Here is a 15,501-nt window from a genome sequence, read left to right on the forward strand (position 1 = left end):
GAAAAATCATAGTTATATTCCAAACAGTTTTACAGTATAAACCAATTTTCACAAAAACTCCAAAAATTTTGAATTCTATTAAAATAATAGAAATTGGAGAAGTATCCACTCATAGTCGGGCAAAAAATGAAATAAAACTCGTTTTATTGTCATAAAATTCATCTGACCAAGAAAAGCCCAACAAAAAATCAAAACTGATAAAAGGAATTTACCAAGGCTACAAGTATTTAATATAATATATATGTGAGAGACTTCTTAAATGGCTGGGCGAATAGGAAACAGTTACTATATGGCTGACTACCGAAACGTCAGTTGCTTTGTAAATGTCTGTAAATGTATTAGGTATACTATATCGGAGTAATACAGAATTAATGCGAAGTATTGCACTCCAAAATGACGTTTTGGAAGTCTTGTCATTCATTGCTACTATATTGAACCGTTCTTTCAAGTTGCTTCCGTAGAAAAGTTCGAAAATGTACGATAGCCCATTTTAAAGTAAAAACTTTCAATATAAATTAGGTTCATGAAGATGTTTACCTTAAATTATAGCATACAGCAAAAAGTTTGCATAGTCGCATTTGCATCAAGGAATCAGCTTAATGATGCTGAACTTCCCATATAAATTTCCAAACAAATACTGCGTAAAAAAAAAACACAATCACATTTTTAAACTTTATTTCCGCTTTTCGCTTTTGTATTCATTTATACATCTTTTCATTTATTGCGAGCGTAATTTTGTACATGCTTATAAATAATTTTACGTCTTTTTTGTTTGCTTATCATTTAAATTACCAAGTAAATATTATAAAATTTCATATCCATTATAAACTAACTGACTAACTAAGTAGTATTAGGTTTTGTAAGAAAGCTAAATAAAAATGACTAACAAATAAATTACATGTCTATAGCTTTACAATGCATTTCTTTTTTATTTTTTATCTACGAATAAGTAATACAGGCCTTTAAATGCCAAGCAGTAGCCTAATCACTGATTTCGATGAAGAGACAGACGTGTTCTCTTGCTTATGCTACACATCTAATGGCTATATTACACCATATGCTTTTTCACATGTATGTTGTCACTCTGGGTATACTAATATACAGACCAGCTGATGTCATACATGTGAAAAAGCATATGATGTAATATAGCCATAAGTTTCATTCTAAATTCTCTATTTACAATTATTAAAGTCGACTAACAGCCTATGCAAATAAATTATTCGGTGGGTTTTTTTTAAGTTGCAGGTGTGGGAGACTTTTTACTAAAACTCTTTCGGATAGTCGATTCGAGGAACCAAAATAGCAGAGCCATACATGTTAGTGTGTTGATGCAATGAATGGTCACTGCATAGCCATAGGAATCAGTTATAAGACCTGCAAATTAGACAAAAAACATGTTTAGAAATAATAAAAATTTATGTTTTACTGACGTCTTACCCAATAGTGGACCCAAAGCAAATGAAAATATGGAATTGAATATCAATTGTATGCCGGAGGCAGCTGGTAAACGATTTAGCGGCACATAGCTGGGTATAATCAAGGGTGAGAATATAGTTCGGAAACCTTTACCAAATCCAATTAGCAAGAACACAACCAATACCACGTTGTAGGAATCCGTTAGAGTGACAATAAGACGTCCAATGGATATGGCAATGATTCCAAAAGCAAACAGAACACGATTATCTAATTTAACCTTTTCCAGTGCGAAAGGTGCCAAGAATCGGACAGCAATATCCATACCACCCAGCAGGGACATTGCCAATGAAATCTGTGTATCCGAATAACCGAAACTGTTCAAGATGAACGGTGTCAAAACGGAGAAATTCATTTCACCAAACATCATCATGGTCATACCAGCAGCCAAATTGACAAATGTAAAATCCTTCAACAGATCCAAATCGAAAAATGTTACTATTTTCTGCCAAATACTCATGCGGCTCTTGATGCGTTCCTCCTCTTCCAGCTGGGCCTGCTTTAATGCCTCTTCTTCCTTTTTAGCTGCTTCCGACTTATTTTGCAGTAGGGCTTTTTCTTCGGCACAGGTGCAATGGAAGACCTCGGCACCAGCTTTTGAGTAGATGCTCAATTTGCTGGCATAATGGTCTAGTTCTTCTCGCTCACGATTGAAATAATTGGGTTTGTAGAGAGCATTTTCATGGTGCTCCTGGTGATCATTGCCTTCTTCACAACTGTCTATGTACTTGAGACCCCTTATCGATCTATAGCGAGCATTTTTCTTTTCCGACAATGACAATTTGGAACCATACCAACCATCATTGGCACGTGCCATCATGGGAGTGCCTGGTTCAATAATCTCATAACCTGGTTTCTCGGGATCATCATCATTGAAGAGATATTGAGAAGAGAAGATGCTTCTCTTTTCCCTCTTTTGATACTGGCAATATTTACACTCAAAATGGTCAGCCGGGTCATTGGAAGGAATCGCGCCATTTTGTATGGTATTGCCATTGGCTTCCTTTAATTTATCTTCCTCGGGTTTGGGAGAATGCCATAAGACCGGTTGGAATGTTATGGCGCAAAGGAAGGCGTTCAGAGATATTCCAGCGTAAATCAATATGGATCCTTGAGCACCGTAGTAGGCCAATAAGAGTGTTGAGATGTGGGGGAATATGATGGGACCCAGCCCAGTGATGGTCCAAGAAAATCCAGTGGCCTTCCTACGCTTATTTTTAAAATAAGTATTCACTGCCAATGAACTGGCAGCCATGCAGAGGCCCAAACCAATGCCTGCAAATAAAAGAAAATTGATAATTATTAAAGGCTAAATGAACACAATTGTCGTCTGTCTCACCATAAATGCACGAGAAGCATATCAGATATTGAACAAAAGTCCTGCAAAAAGCCGAAGTAAAGATTCCCACAAATCCAAGAAGACTGCCGAACAAAGCAACCTGTCTGAATGTAAATCTACGGAACATTGCACCATTCACAAGACCAACCAGCGACGATATGGCCATAACAACATTGACAATAGTGGTGGTCTGTTTAGCATCAAAGTTAAAGGACGCCATACGCTGTCGGTATATCAATCCATATTGTTGTAATGGCGGGAATAATGAGAACTATTTGTGGCAAGAAAAGAAGATCATTTTAATATACATTTTATAATCCATAAAGTTAACTTACATTGCTGAAACCTGCTGCCAAACACACTACCCATCCCCAGCCGCCATCTGGAGCCACAAAATCCGGTCCCAAATCACTTTTGTCTCGCCTCTTGGCTTTTTTGGGTTTAGTTGTGGCTTTGTAGACAACCGCATTGTTGGGGTCTGTTAACGATGACTTCTCCTCCACCATCCTTAATGAGGTCTGTTCACTTGGTTGGTATTGTCCTGCAAAAGATAAAGCAATGGAATGCCATTAAAGTTATCGCCACCATGACAGGGGGAATTCTTCAAAATATAATGAAATATTGTAAGTATTTGATGTAAATGCCGCCACTCAATGGAATTCACTTTATTCGTTCAGTGGCCCAACCCTAGTATCCGTGTCGGAGAATGGTCCCTTATTGTTCGCTTTACAATTTACATGCCATAGGGGCCATAATTCTTACTCAATTCCCTCCCCATTTAAAGGCTATTCTATTCGTTCGAATTGAATGTAGCAAACGTTGACAAGTCTATTAGTGTTGTTGTTGTTGCTGCTGCTGCTGATGATTATTTTGGAATCTAGACACGCTTTTGGAAGAGTTTCATTATTTTTGCTCATTTTGCAAACACACACGCAGATCATCGATCACCAATGATGACACAATGACTCGACAATAAATCCAAAAGCGAATTCTATACTTAGCACAATCGTTGTCATTCGTGTTTTATGTCTGATTTTTGTATCCGCTAGTCGGAGGTTTTCAATAATCAAATATACAAATGTACATACATAGGTATGGTTTTGTGTATGTAAATTTGTGAAATATCCCTATGAAATGATCCTTCGGCTCTTAACAAACCAAAAATAGATCTTTGCAATAAATTTTATAAACTGGAAGAGTTTAAGATGGGATGATATTCAATATTTTCTTTTTTATAAATATATGTATTTGTAGTTTTTTTAATAAAGGGGAAACAATGGTTTAACTAAGTGACGAAAAACCAGTTCATCGATTATCACAAAAGCGTTATTTCGAAGAAGACATATTTGTCTAGATGTATCTTCTACCACATAACGAATATTGAATAGGTGTCATAGCATGTAAAAACCGTTAAGAGTTCTGCCTAATTATTTCAATAAATATTAACATCAAGGCGGACAAGGCACGGATTATTAATCTCATCAAGTATACAATGTTTACTTTTTGAAGTCTTAAACGGAATATCAAAGGTTATAACGCATGTATGTTTATTCTCCATTTAATTGGTGGAGGATATTATATATTCCACCTTTTTATTAGCATCTCTAGCCTCTCTCTTAGAGTAGAAACGCAATGCTGGAAGAACTCTTTAGTATTTGCTGGAAGGTGTGCCTTAATTACTGATCGATTTAATATCAGAAAATTGATACACGCTTCAATATGCATGGATAATTATTAACAAATACCAGTTATTGTCATAGAAATGAGATGCTAAATTGTTCCGTGGAATTAGGAATTGCGATAACAGATGAGAGATAAACAGAATCCCTTTAAAATATCAATTGTGGGAGTGGGTTATTTTATGCAAACCAATGCATGCAATGCGGGTAGATAGCAACCTTTAAGGACGAACGATAATAATTTTCTACGGAAAATTAGTAGTACGTACAACGAATACAAATATAATACAAGGTTGAAAGGAAGAAAATGTAGCCTTTTAGTTGCTATGGATCTAAGAATATTCTAAGAATGGATTGTCCATTTCTTTTTTGTGTAATTTGTTATATTTTTATATGGAATAAAATTACATTATCACGAAGCAGTAATTGTAACCTGTTCTATTGTAGAACAATGTTATAGCAACGCCGCACAGTGGTTCAGAATCGTTTTTTTCGTGGTCAAAATTCTGAACGGATAGAGATATTTTCATAATTCTTTTTTTTTTTTTTGTTAGATAATCAGCTTTCAAGCGAATTATAAGCGGTCAAATTCGGTCTGGTAGTTGCGGAGAAATTCAAAGTCAAAATTAAACTATTGAGTATTTTAACTATTTTTCATCAAAATATGAGTGTTTTTGTGGTTTTATATCTTCCTATGTATTAAAGATGGTCACACACCAACAAATAAACAATAAAAGCACAAAAAAAACTATAAAAAAAATCGAAAAAAAATGTCGGATTTTTTTTTTTTCAAAAATTTGTCACGGTGCTCTTGAAACAATTTTAAAGGGAAGGTGCTTACACCTCGGAAGTTTTTGCGGATTCTGAAACTACAATGTTCATAGATGAGAACAATAAAAAAAAACAAAAAAAAATCGCCGGAGCGCTTTTTAAATAAATCGCGATTTAAGTTGACATTTTTAGGGGTTGTTTAGGTTTTCGCGATTTTGCTTAGAAACCGCATTTCCTATCAAAATGGGACTAAAACAAATATTGTAGCTATAAAAATTCTGTACAAGATCGACCTTTATGGTATTTTCGTAGTTTTTACCATTTTTGAGATATAGAAGTTCAACTTGGGACAATGCACTGACTGTATCGCCCCTTAGAAAACAATGTCATGTAGGGTGCGCCTTAACTAACTTTTGATGAAAACCGCTTACACAAGGAAAGTTTTTGTGAATTCTGAATCAGCAGTGTTCATAGATGAGACAAATACAAAAACAAGAAAAAATCGCTGTAGGGGTTTTTAAATAAATCGCGGTCAAAATTCACATTTTTAGGTGTTTTTTAGGTTTTTACGATTTTGCTTGAAAACCGCAAGTCCAATCGAAATGGAGCTAAAGAAAATGTTGTAGCTGTCAAAATTCTCTAGAGGATTGACTTTATCATTTGTTCCCAGCTTGTACAATTTTTGAGATAAGGAAGCTCAGTTTACATTTTTAGTTTTTTTTTTTTTGTTAGGGTTTCGCGAATTTGCTTGAATACGCTACGTCGTATCGACATGTGACCTGAGAAAATCTTAAAGCTGTGAAAATGCTCTACAAGACTGGCTTAAGTAACTTATCCTTGTTGTTGTTGTAAAATTTTTTTAGATATATAAGTTTAAGTTGGGAATTTGCAGTCATGACATTGTTTTATAAGGGGGCGATACAGAATTGAATTGAATTTGAATTGTCCCAATTTGAACTTCTATATCTCAAAAATGGTAAAACCGACGAGAATATCGTGAAGGTCAATCTTGTAGAGAATTTTCATATCTACAACATTTGTTTTAGTCCCATTTTGATAGGAAATGTGGTTTCTAAGCAAAATCGCGAAAACCTAAACAACCCCTAAAAATGTCAATTTAAATCGCGATTTATTTAAAAAGCGCTCCGGCGATTTTTTTGTTTTTTGATTGTTCTCATATATAAACATTGTAGTTTCAGAATCTGCAAAAATTTCCGAGGTGTAAGCACCTTCCATTTAAAATTGTTTCAAGAGCACCGTGTTGTAAAAAATAAATTTACAAAAAAATTTAAATTTTTTCAAAAGTAAATTTGTGGCAAAAAGCTGTAATTCATATGGAAACAGTATAGAAAAACACTCATTTTTACGCATGTAATTTCAATAAATTGAAAAAAGTGTTAAACGGACGAAACGGGACGGGTACAAAAGTATATATGGGCTGAAAGAGGAGACTATGGGGCATCTTTTTGTGAAAACAGAACTTTGTTCCATGTTGTTCCACAAAAGTTCTAGTTCACTAAATTTGGAATTTCATAAAATTTAGTACCTGAGGAAAATTAAAACAGCTTATGTAGTGAAAATCCTATGGTAATTTATTAAAAACATTTTTTACCTACCTTACAAAAAAACAACGAACACAATATCTGTTATAGTTTCCGAGAAATAGCTACGGCTTTCTCCAGAAATTTGCAAAAATTAACTATTTCCCAAAAATGGAGAAAATGTTAGTTTTTAGGGGCACACCACGCCCACGTCTTTCAATATTTTGACCTAATTTTTTGGTTTCCTTAGTTTAAATATGTTTACTATCGAATCCCATATAGATATTAAATATCTTTGACAAAAAAAAATTGTTTTTGGCCAAGAAAATCGATTCCGAACCATTGTGCGCCGCAAGTTATACAGAATTTGATTCTACAGGTCATCAGTTTCTTAAAAATATATTTATACCCTCAGCCTTTAGGCTAAAGAGGGTATTTACACTTTGATACGACCAAAAATGTGCCTCATCGAAATAATGGTTTTAGACCCCAAGTATGTTTGTACGATATCCGTTTCAGACAATTTTGAGTAGATCTAGCAATGTCCGTCCGTCTGTCTGTCTGTCTGGCTGGCTGGTGCGCACGATAACTCTCGAACGGATCAATCGATTCGGTTCAAATTTTGGGTATCGAAATATTTTGTCCAGATTTGATTTAAGTTCGAAGATGGGTTATATCGGTCCACTCCTTCCGGTACCTCCCCCACAAATGTTCAAAAATTGTCGCAAAACTTGTGCGCACGATAACTCTTGAAGGGAACAACCGATTTGGTCCATACTTTGCACATCGTGTAATTTCCACCAAACTTAGATGAGGTTCCAATATGGACTCAATCGGTTCACTCCTTCGGGTACCTCCCACACAAAATTTCGGAAAAGTTCAGTTTAGGACCTGGTCTCGAATCGCTTTGATTTTTGTTTACGCAAGATGTATTCACTGTCCTCTATACGACGCTGTAAGTTTCATTAAGGGCAAGTCCATACTTCCTGAGAAAATAGCCTGAAAGTTACAAAAAACACTGTGACACCGTGTGTAGTGGTCGGAGCGCAAGATAACTTTCGAACGGATCTGCCGATTCGGTCCAAAATTTGGCTTTCGTAATATTTTGTCCAAGCTTACTTCAAGTTCAAAGATGGATTATATCGGTCCACTCCTTCCGGTACCTCCCCCACAAAAGTTCGAAAATGTTGGGATAATTTGTGCGTACCATAATTCTTGAAGGAAGTAGCCGATTTGGTCCATACTTTGCACGTTATGAAATTTCTACCAGACATAGATGAGGTTCCAATATGGACTCAATCGGTAAACTCCTTCGAGTACCTCCCACACAAAATTTAGGAAAAGTTCAGTTTAGGACCTGCTCTCGAATCGCTTTGGTTTTTGTTTTAACATATTGTATTCACTGTCCCCTATACGAAGGTACAAGTTTCCTCAGGGGTAAGTCCATACTTCCTGAGAAAATAGCCTGAAAGTTGAAAAACAAACCCTATGACACCATGTTTATGGATATGCCGATTCCGGCCAAAATTTGGCCTTCGTAATATTGATTCCAAACTGAGTTTAAGTCCGTAGATAAGCCATATCGGTCCACTACTTCAGGTACCTACCCCACAAATGTTCAAAAATGTTCGGAAAAATTGTGCACACGATAACTCTTCATAGGAGTGACTGATTTGGTCCATACTTTACACATTCTCATAATATCTACCAGATACAGATCAGGTTCGAATATGGACTATATTTGTCCACTCCATCCGGTACCTCCCACACAAAATTTTGGATAAGTTCACTTTAAGACCTGCTATTGAATCACTTTGATTTTTTGTTGAAGCAACTTATATTCGCTGCCTCAATTACGATGGTAAAAGTTGTTTCAGGGGCAAGTCCATACCTCTTGAGAAAACAGCCCGAAGGGTGTAAAAACCCCATATGGCAGCCCCATGGTCTATGTCGGTCCATTCCTTTAAGTACCTTTTCCCCAAAATTTTTGAACTTTAATCGTAATCAACATTTTTGTCTGTTCATACGACCAAAATTTTGAAACCCCCTAAATACATAAGTTTTTTGTGAAAAAAGTGTTTCAATTTGCACAGGCTGAGGGTATATCTCAGTCGGCAAAGCCGACTGATACTTTTTTACTTGTTTTCTTAAATATATATATAGATATTGCGTTCGATAGTAAACATATTGAATCTAAGCCAGCCAAAAACTGAGTCACAATATTTGAAGGTGTAGGCGTTTTTATTTAGAAACATATATTTAAGGAACTACAATTGTGATTGTAGCTGCTGGTACGTGATACGCTACTGACTGTTTCGTCAGGTACTATTTTAGATGAAATTCAAACTTTAGTAAAATAAGCATTTTTCTAAGTCGGCATTCGTCCACGCTTCAGGAATGAAATTTAAGGGTTTTAATTACATTTGCTAAATTCCATAGTATGGAGAGTATATTAAGTTTGTTCTTCCGTTTGTAACGCATTGAAATAATCATTTGGATACAATTCTGAGTCGATATAGCCACGTCCGTCTGTCCGCCTGTTGTAACCACTCTGGCGTCCGCACTAATTAAGCTAGAACGCTATATTTTTGCACACGAGTATATTTTTTTCCATAGGCAGATCGGCGATGGGCTATATCGACCCACGTTTTGGTATAGCCCCTATATAAAGGTATTTTGAGGATTTTTGTTACAACTTTTAACCGAAATAGCTGTAATTTGGCATTTTTTCCATTTAGGCATTTTTTGACTGAAATACCTGTAAATTCCTAGTGGTCACAAAACATCTCCACCAAAAATTATTAACATAGGTTCATGTTTTCGTATAGCCCCCGTATAACGGCACCTTCCGATTTTCAGTATCTTGAGGAATTTCGCTACAAAATTTAACCGAACTACCTGTAATATGACGTTTGAGTTTCGCAGTGGTCACAAGATCTCTCCAGTAAAAAGTGTCATAATAGGTCCACGTTTTGGTATAGCCTCATTATGATGGTACCTCCCGATTTTTGGCATTTAGAGGATTTTATTTACATTTTTGACCGACTACCTGTAATTTAAAGTTTGAGGTTCCCAGTGGTCACAACGTCTCTCCGTATTAGTTAATTAAAACAAGTAAAAAAGCAGAGGAATACCTTCACCCTTTCACAAAAATGCATGTATATATAGGAAGTCTTCAGAATTATTGGCGTATGAACTTGCCGACAAGGATATGGACTAGGATCAAATCTCAAAAGTTTTGCGGGTGAGGTACCTAAAGGAATGGACCGACATTGTCCATTTTGGGAGTGTGTCTTATTTTGGGAGTCATTCCTCACAATATGGCCATTATATCAGGAAACGCGGAGTTGCCCACGAAAAACATCATATCGCTGTAAACAGGGCTACTACGAGTACTTTCGGTAAAAATTTCCAAAGGATTCTCCCACAGACCCTTAACCGCAGTTAAAGAACATTGTTGATCATTTGTGTAGGTGGTATCCTAAGGAATGGACGGATAGGGACCATTCTCAAACATAACATAAGTTGGACAAAATGTTGCTAAATGTTGCTTAACAAGAGAAGAAAAATATTCCGTGAATGTGGTTAGGAATTTTCTGAGGAATTTGTAATACGAGGGCTACACGAAAACTACCTGGCCTAGGCAACATCGCGTATTGCCAGGCGCCATTTGATAATTTTTTGGATAGTTTGACTGTTTTTAGCATAGACATACTCAGGACAGTTTGTCGTACGACCATGTTATGTGTTGTCGACAGTGACTTCAAAAAATCACATTGCAAAAAAAAATCGAATTTACATGTGAACATTTTCGTCCAAAAATTGTTCATCCTATACGACTATGAAAAACTGGTTTAATGAATTCAATCGTGGCCAAAACTCAACAAAAGCGAAGTTCGTGATGGTTGTGCCAGAAAAAAATAGGCTGTGAGTGAACGGATAATGCAAGATCGACATCTTAAATACCGTAAGATAGAGGTATCCTTGGGAATTTCTTCCACCAACTAACATTTGATATTGCATAAACACCTGGCCGCAAAAATGGATTTTTTCGTTAAACCCAGCAAAATTGGACAATCGCTCAAACAATAAAAAAAAGGCTCCTGTGAATTGGTTCTAAGAAATTCCACATAAAATTGATCGATGTGCTTCAAACTAAGTTTATAAGATCGTCACAGACGACGAATGTAGGATCTATGCTTAGAAGCCTGAAACAAAGCAGGAATCGGATGTTTGGGTCTTTGAAAGCCGACAAATCAAACGAAAGTTGTTCATGTAAGAAGCACTTCGAAGCAAAAGTTTGCCTGTTTTTTTAGAAAAACTGACCGTGGCTTGAGAAATTCTGAAGTCTCCTGAGAAGATCGAAAAACGAACAAGAAAAGACAAATCATCAAACCAGCGCCAGTTTGACCGGACAAAACGTGGAATTGATGGGTCATCCGTCGTACAGCCCTGACTGGGGATCCAATAACTTCATTTGATTCCATCATATCAAGAAAAAATGCGTAATCAGCGATTTTTGATGCCTGAAGATGAGGTAAAAGCGTTCAAAAAACATGTTTTGGAGGTATCTCAATAGGAGTGGAAAAAGTGCTTCGCCAATAGGTTTGAGCGGACGAAAAATTGTGTAAATCATGCTGGAGACTACTTAAGAAAACAATTAATCTATTTTTGATGGTAAATATTCGCGTTTTCATTGTTAGACCAGATAGTTATCGCTCAGCCCTCGTATTGCCTTTTCGGAGTTTCGGAAAACCTTTTGTACAATCTCAACGTATAACAGTTTGCCTTCATTCCCAGGAGAAATAGCATTAAAGAAAAAAAAAAATAATCAGCAGTCTCAAAAATTTTCATAAAAAAGGATTTACGAACAATATGAGTTATATTTTCAAATCGTTTAGAAGAGATTTGGAAAATCAGACAAACAATTCCAATTTAGGAAAAGATGTTTATTAAGGATCAGCGATTATTACTTAAACCCATGAACGATTAATAGGAACACCTAAAACTAGTTACGGTCTACAATGAAATCCTTAAACAATTCTTGTCTTTCCCAAATCCATTTGAAATGGACAACCCTATGATTAGCAACGCAAGTCACCACCATACCTAAACTGGTAATCTACCATTTTCGTGTAGGTAGATATAGATTAGGTGCAGAGCCTTCTTTTTTTTTGCTTGTTTTGTCTACTTTCCTATTTTCGTTTACAAGTTGTCGTACAAACCAAATTGAAATTGCCGGCAATCATCCTATGATAATATTCGCACCTGATTTGAATAATAATGATGATGACGATGACAATGTAGGTATGTCTCGTGTTTACACTAGCCAAGCCAAATGTATTCCACCTAACAAATCGATAAACAATTTTCGATTAAACGGCGTTTGGCTTTTAGATGTTGTTGTTGTCTTTTAGCAAACAAAGCAGAGCAATTTCACAACATGCAATTTAATAGCGGCAATTAAATAAAATGTTCTTTCTTTTCAAATATGGAATATTTGACAATGGGTTTTGATTCGTGGTGGTGGGTGATTCATTGTGAATTCTGTGTAAAATGGGAACACGATTAAAAATGTGTACTTGATGTAACAGAACCAACGCTCATATGTATGCAAGGAAGAACCTTGCATTGCCACCATTATTAAAATGTATCACTTATCTTGATCACTTGTACGCTTTCATTCTACTTCAGATGGACTTGTTATCTCCGATCACTGGTTATGCATGGATGCTTGCTTACTTCTTGAGCTCGTACATCAGTGACTGGTTGGTAACTTGATAAGCTTCACCACAACACACAATACAGTATTAATCAGTTTTAAAGTCACAATACAAGCAACGATAAGCGGCAACTTTTTAATAAATTTTACTAAATGTGTATTAATACTTCATAAATTACATTGTCCTGTTTTGCAGGATTTTGTTTTGTTTATTATCCTTTGTCGTTTATTCCAATCAAAATCCCCACTTTTATTGCATCCGCATCTGTCAGAATGAATAGGCTCTGTTGCTTCGTGACTCGTCGGCCATCAATAAGAGGAGAATATTAACTTGGTCTATTACAAACCCGTTCGTGGGAATTGATTTGGTTACGAAGTTTTTCGGCAAATCACACACACGCGACCCGAACGCAAAGTAAGAGAGCAAATGTTTTGATTTTTTTACTTCAGTCTTGTACTGAATTTCATGCAAGCAGGTTGATGCCGCTTTATTTGTTTATTTTTGGGTACACAGAAAAGATTTTGCAGTTGTACAGCAAATATGTGGAGGGAAGAATTTGAAAATGATTTTTGTTTTGTATTAATATTTTTAATGACGCAGAATGCCTCGTCTGCAATGCAACAATAAAAAATGTATGTATGCTTAGAAAGTCTTAAAAAATCATTTTTATATACAATTTGTTTTTTCTCTCAAAAAAATTAACATATGAAGAAAAATACTTTTCAAATTATGAAGTTATTTATATTATTTTTAATTTAAGTCATACAAAGCGAACGCGCCAACAATATATTTTTCATTTCACACTCAATATGAAAATCATCACCCTGTTCTGTCAGTGTAATTTTACCCACACATAAACAATTTAAGCGCTCGCTCTTCTTGGTCGGCTATGGTCTATTAGCGTGTGGATAGTTTGTAGTTTATTATTATTGTTGTTGTTGTCCGCCTTTGTAGACTGACAAACATTTATTTGCTGTTCTCTTTTTTTGTTGCTACGTCAGATACTGGTTTGATTTTTTTGCAAGTAATGCTGATTATCAACAAAGTCGTGCGACCACTAACGACAAACACACTTTCCTATGTTGAAGAAGATCACACGGAGTGAATGTGGTCAGCATAAAAGGGGCCTTATTGGAATGTTATGTGGTGAACATTTTCAGCTAAAAAAACTTTAATTATTTAAAATACAGTGACTGTCACTGAAAATGATGCAACCTGAAAAAATGTAAAAGATTTCAGATTTTTGTCGATAACTCAAAAAATGGGTTAGAGAATCGCACTACTGGAAAGCCGTTTAACCACGCAGACTGAACTTTCTATATGTCAAATCGGTCTTTGGAGTTGCTTGTGCAAAAAAGTTAGCGAAGAATTAAACAAATTTAGCTTTGTCGAGGACGACTTAAATCTCAAGATTATCCACTAAAATCGCATGTATGCTTTTCTGGAAGAAATTATGATGTTACAATATATGAGAGATTTACCAAAATATGGACCAAAATTGGTCATATCTTAACTTGCCCCGTATTCAAAAAGAAAAAGGTAATTTTATTCATAGTCAGTTAAAATTTGCTAAAGCACAGCATTTTCGCATCTAATTGGAATTAAATTGCTTTTTCTGCGTTTGCATTTTCGACGTATTATTTTAAAATTATTGATATTTTAGATTAACTGTTTTAGAATGATTGCTGAAATTAATGGGTTTAGATCTGATTTATAAATTTGCACTTTTCCAATTGTAACATTAAACATATGTGGATAATATTTACATTTTTTTTTGTTATTTGAACAAAAACGAAAAAAGTAAATTAATTTGTTAAAAAATAACAATAAGCAAAATTACAATCACTTTTGTTAAAAATTTACTTAATCGAATTGAATCACTTTCTTAAGTAAATGTCAAGCCGTTTAGACAATAATTTTGTTAAGCATTAAATATTTCTTATGTACAAAATTTCACCCAGACTTTAAAATGATAACCGAAATCCATTTCCTGAACATACTTTGAACAAAGGCCCTCATAAGGCCTTTTTGATCCACCTTAACGCATAGAATTCGTCACTTAACATGTCTTAATGTTTTCATGGCGAAGATACGACAAGACAAAGTTATGGCAAATAACATCAATGTCACATTGCTATCGCTACAAACATTTCATGTGCAAAATCTATGAGCTGTAAAATCTACTTCCACCATATTTCGATTTGAACAAACGTTAATTTGAAGACGACATTGGCTATGGAAACGAATAAATGTGAAAGAGAATAACCATAGATCAAAATGAAAGTTTAAAGTGAATTGCGTCATCAAGTAGCTTTTTTAATTATTAAAAAAAATATGACAAATAATTTTGGTACTTTATACATGGTATGGAAACGGGACTTTTTTTACGAACTGATAGAACAGAGACTTAACATGAAGAATACAAATGACCATAGTAGGTGATCCGTTTTGGACATGTGTTTTTTCAAGTACTGTGCTTTTTTTATTAAATGTGTCACCACTCAAAGAGTTATTATTAAAGGCTTCCGATAGTTAAAGTGATAACGGACAGTTTAGACTTTTTTTATTTTTATGAGTTTACCGCATGCAAATTTCAGAATTCGACTTTTTCAAGCCACGACATCTCTGGAACCTCTAATCAAAAAAATCTGAAAATGTACTAAAATGTTTTGCTGATGAGCAGTATTTCAGTCAGAAATCCCCATATATGTATACCTTCGTTAGCCTAAGATTGAAGGTATACAAATACACATGCAAAGGTACATCCATATATACATAGAAACTTCTAGCATATCAATAAATGCACTCCGACTCATATTAGTTCAATGTTATAGGACCTAAGTGTCTTAAGAAACCAATTTTTGAGTTTTTTTTTAGTTTTTTCAACAAATAATGATGACAATGATTTAATGGCAATTTTGTTTTTTTTAATATGTCACATGTATGACAAGTTATCTTTTACTATCTATTTATTC

The 15,501-nt window shown here is 35.1% G+C and overlaps 1 protein-coding gene across 4 annotated transcripts in view; it reads right to left on the bottom strand.

The window, feature by feature from the left end:
• Positions 1–658: 658 nt before the first annotated feature.
• Positions 659–15,501, bottom strand: part of LOC141399470 (uncharacterized) — a 28,416-nt gene continuing 13,573 nt past the window's right edge. For 2 of the 4 annotated variants that reach the window (XR_012411851.1, XR_012411850.1), the window contains exons 2-6: positions 3,148–3,353; positions 2,813–3,083; positions 1,438–2,748; positions 1,151–1,374; positions 659–1,036 (exon numbers count right to left, since the gene is read on the bottom strand). Coding sequence is in view for 2 of the 4 variants with exons in the window: in XM_073978312.1 (XP_073834413.1) it covers positions 1,235–1,374; positions 1,438–2,748; positions 2,813–3,083; positions 3,148–3,353; positions 3,575–3,590 (1,944 nt within the window). In the remaining 2 variants the exon portion in view is untranslated. Of the gene's footprint in view, positions 1,375–1,437; positions 2,749–2,812; positions 3,084–3,147; positions 3,354–3,574; positions 3,677–15,501 lie in introns of those variants that run through there. The other 2 variants (XM_073978312.1, XM_073978313.1) reach the window with 2 other exon arrangements.

The sequence above is a fragment of the Musca autumnalis genome, unplaced genomic scaffold (assembly GCF_047663935.1).
Source record: "Musca autumnalis isolate F117 unplaced genomic scaffold, ASM4766393v1 scaffold_3, whole genome shotgun sequence".
Lineage (NCBI taxonomy): Eukaryota > Metazoa > Arthropoda > Insecta > Diptera > Muscidae > Musca > Musca autumnalis.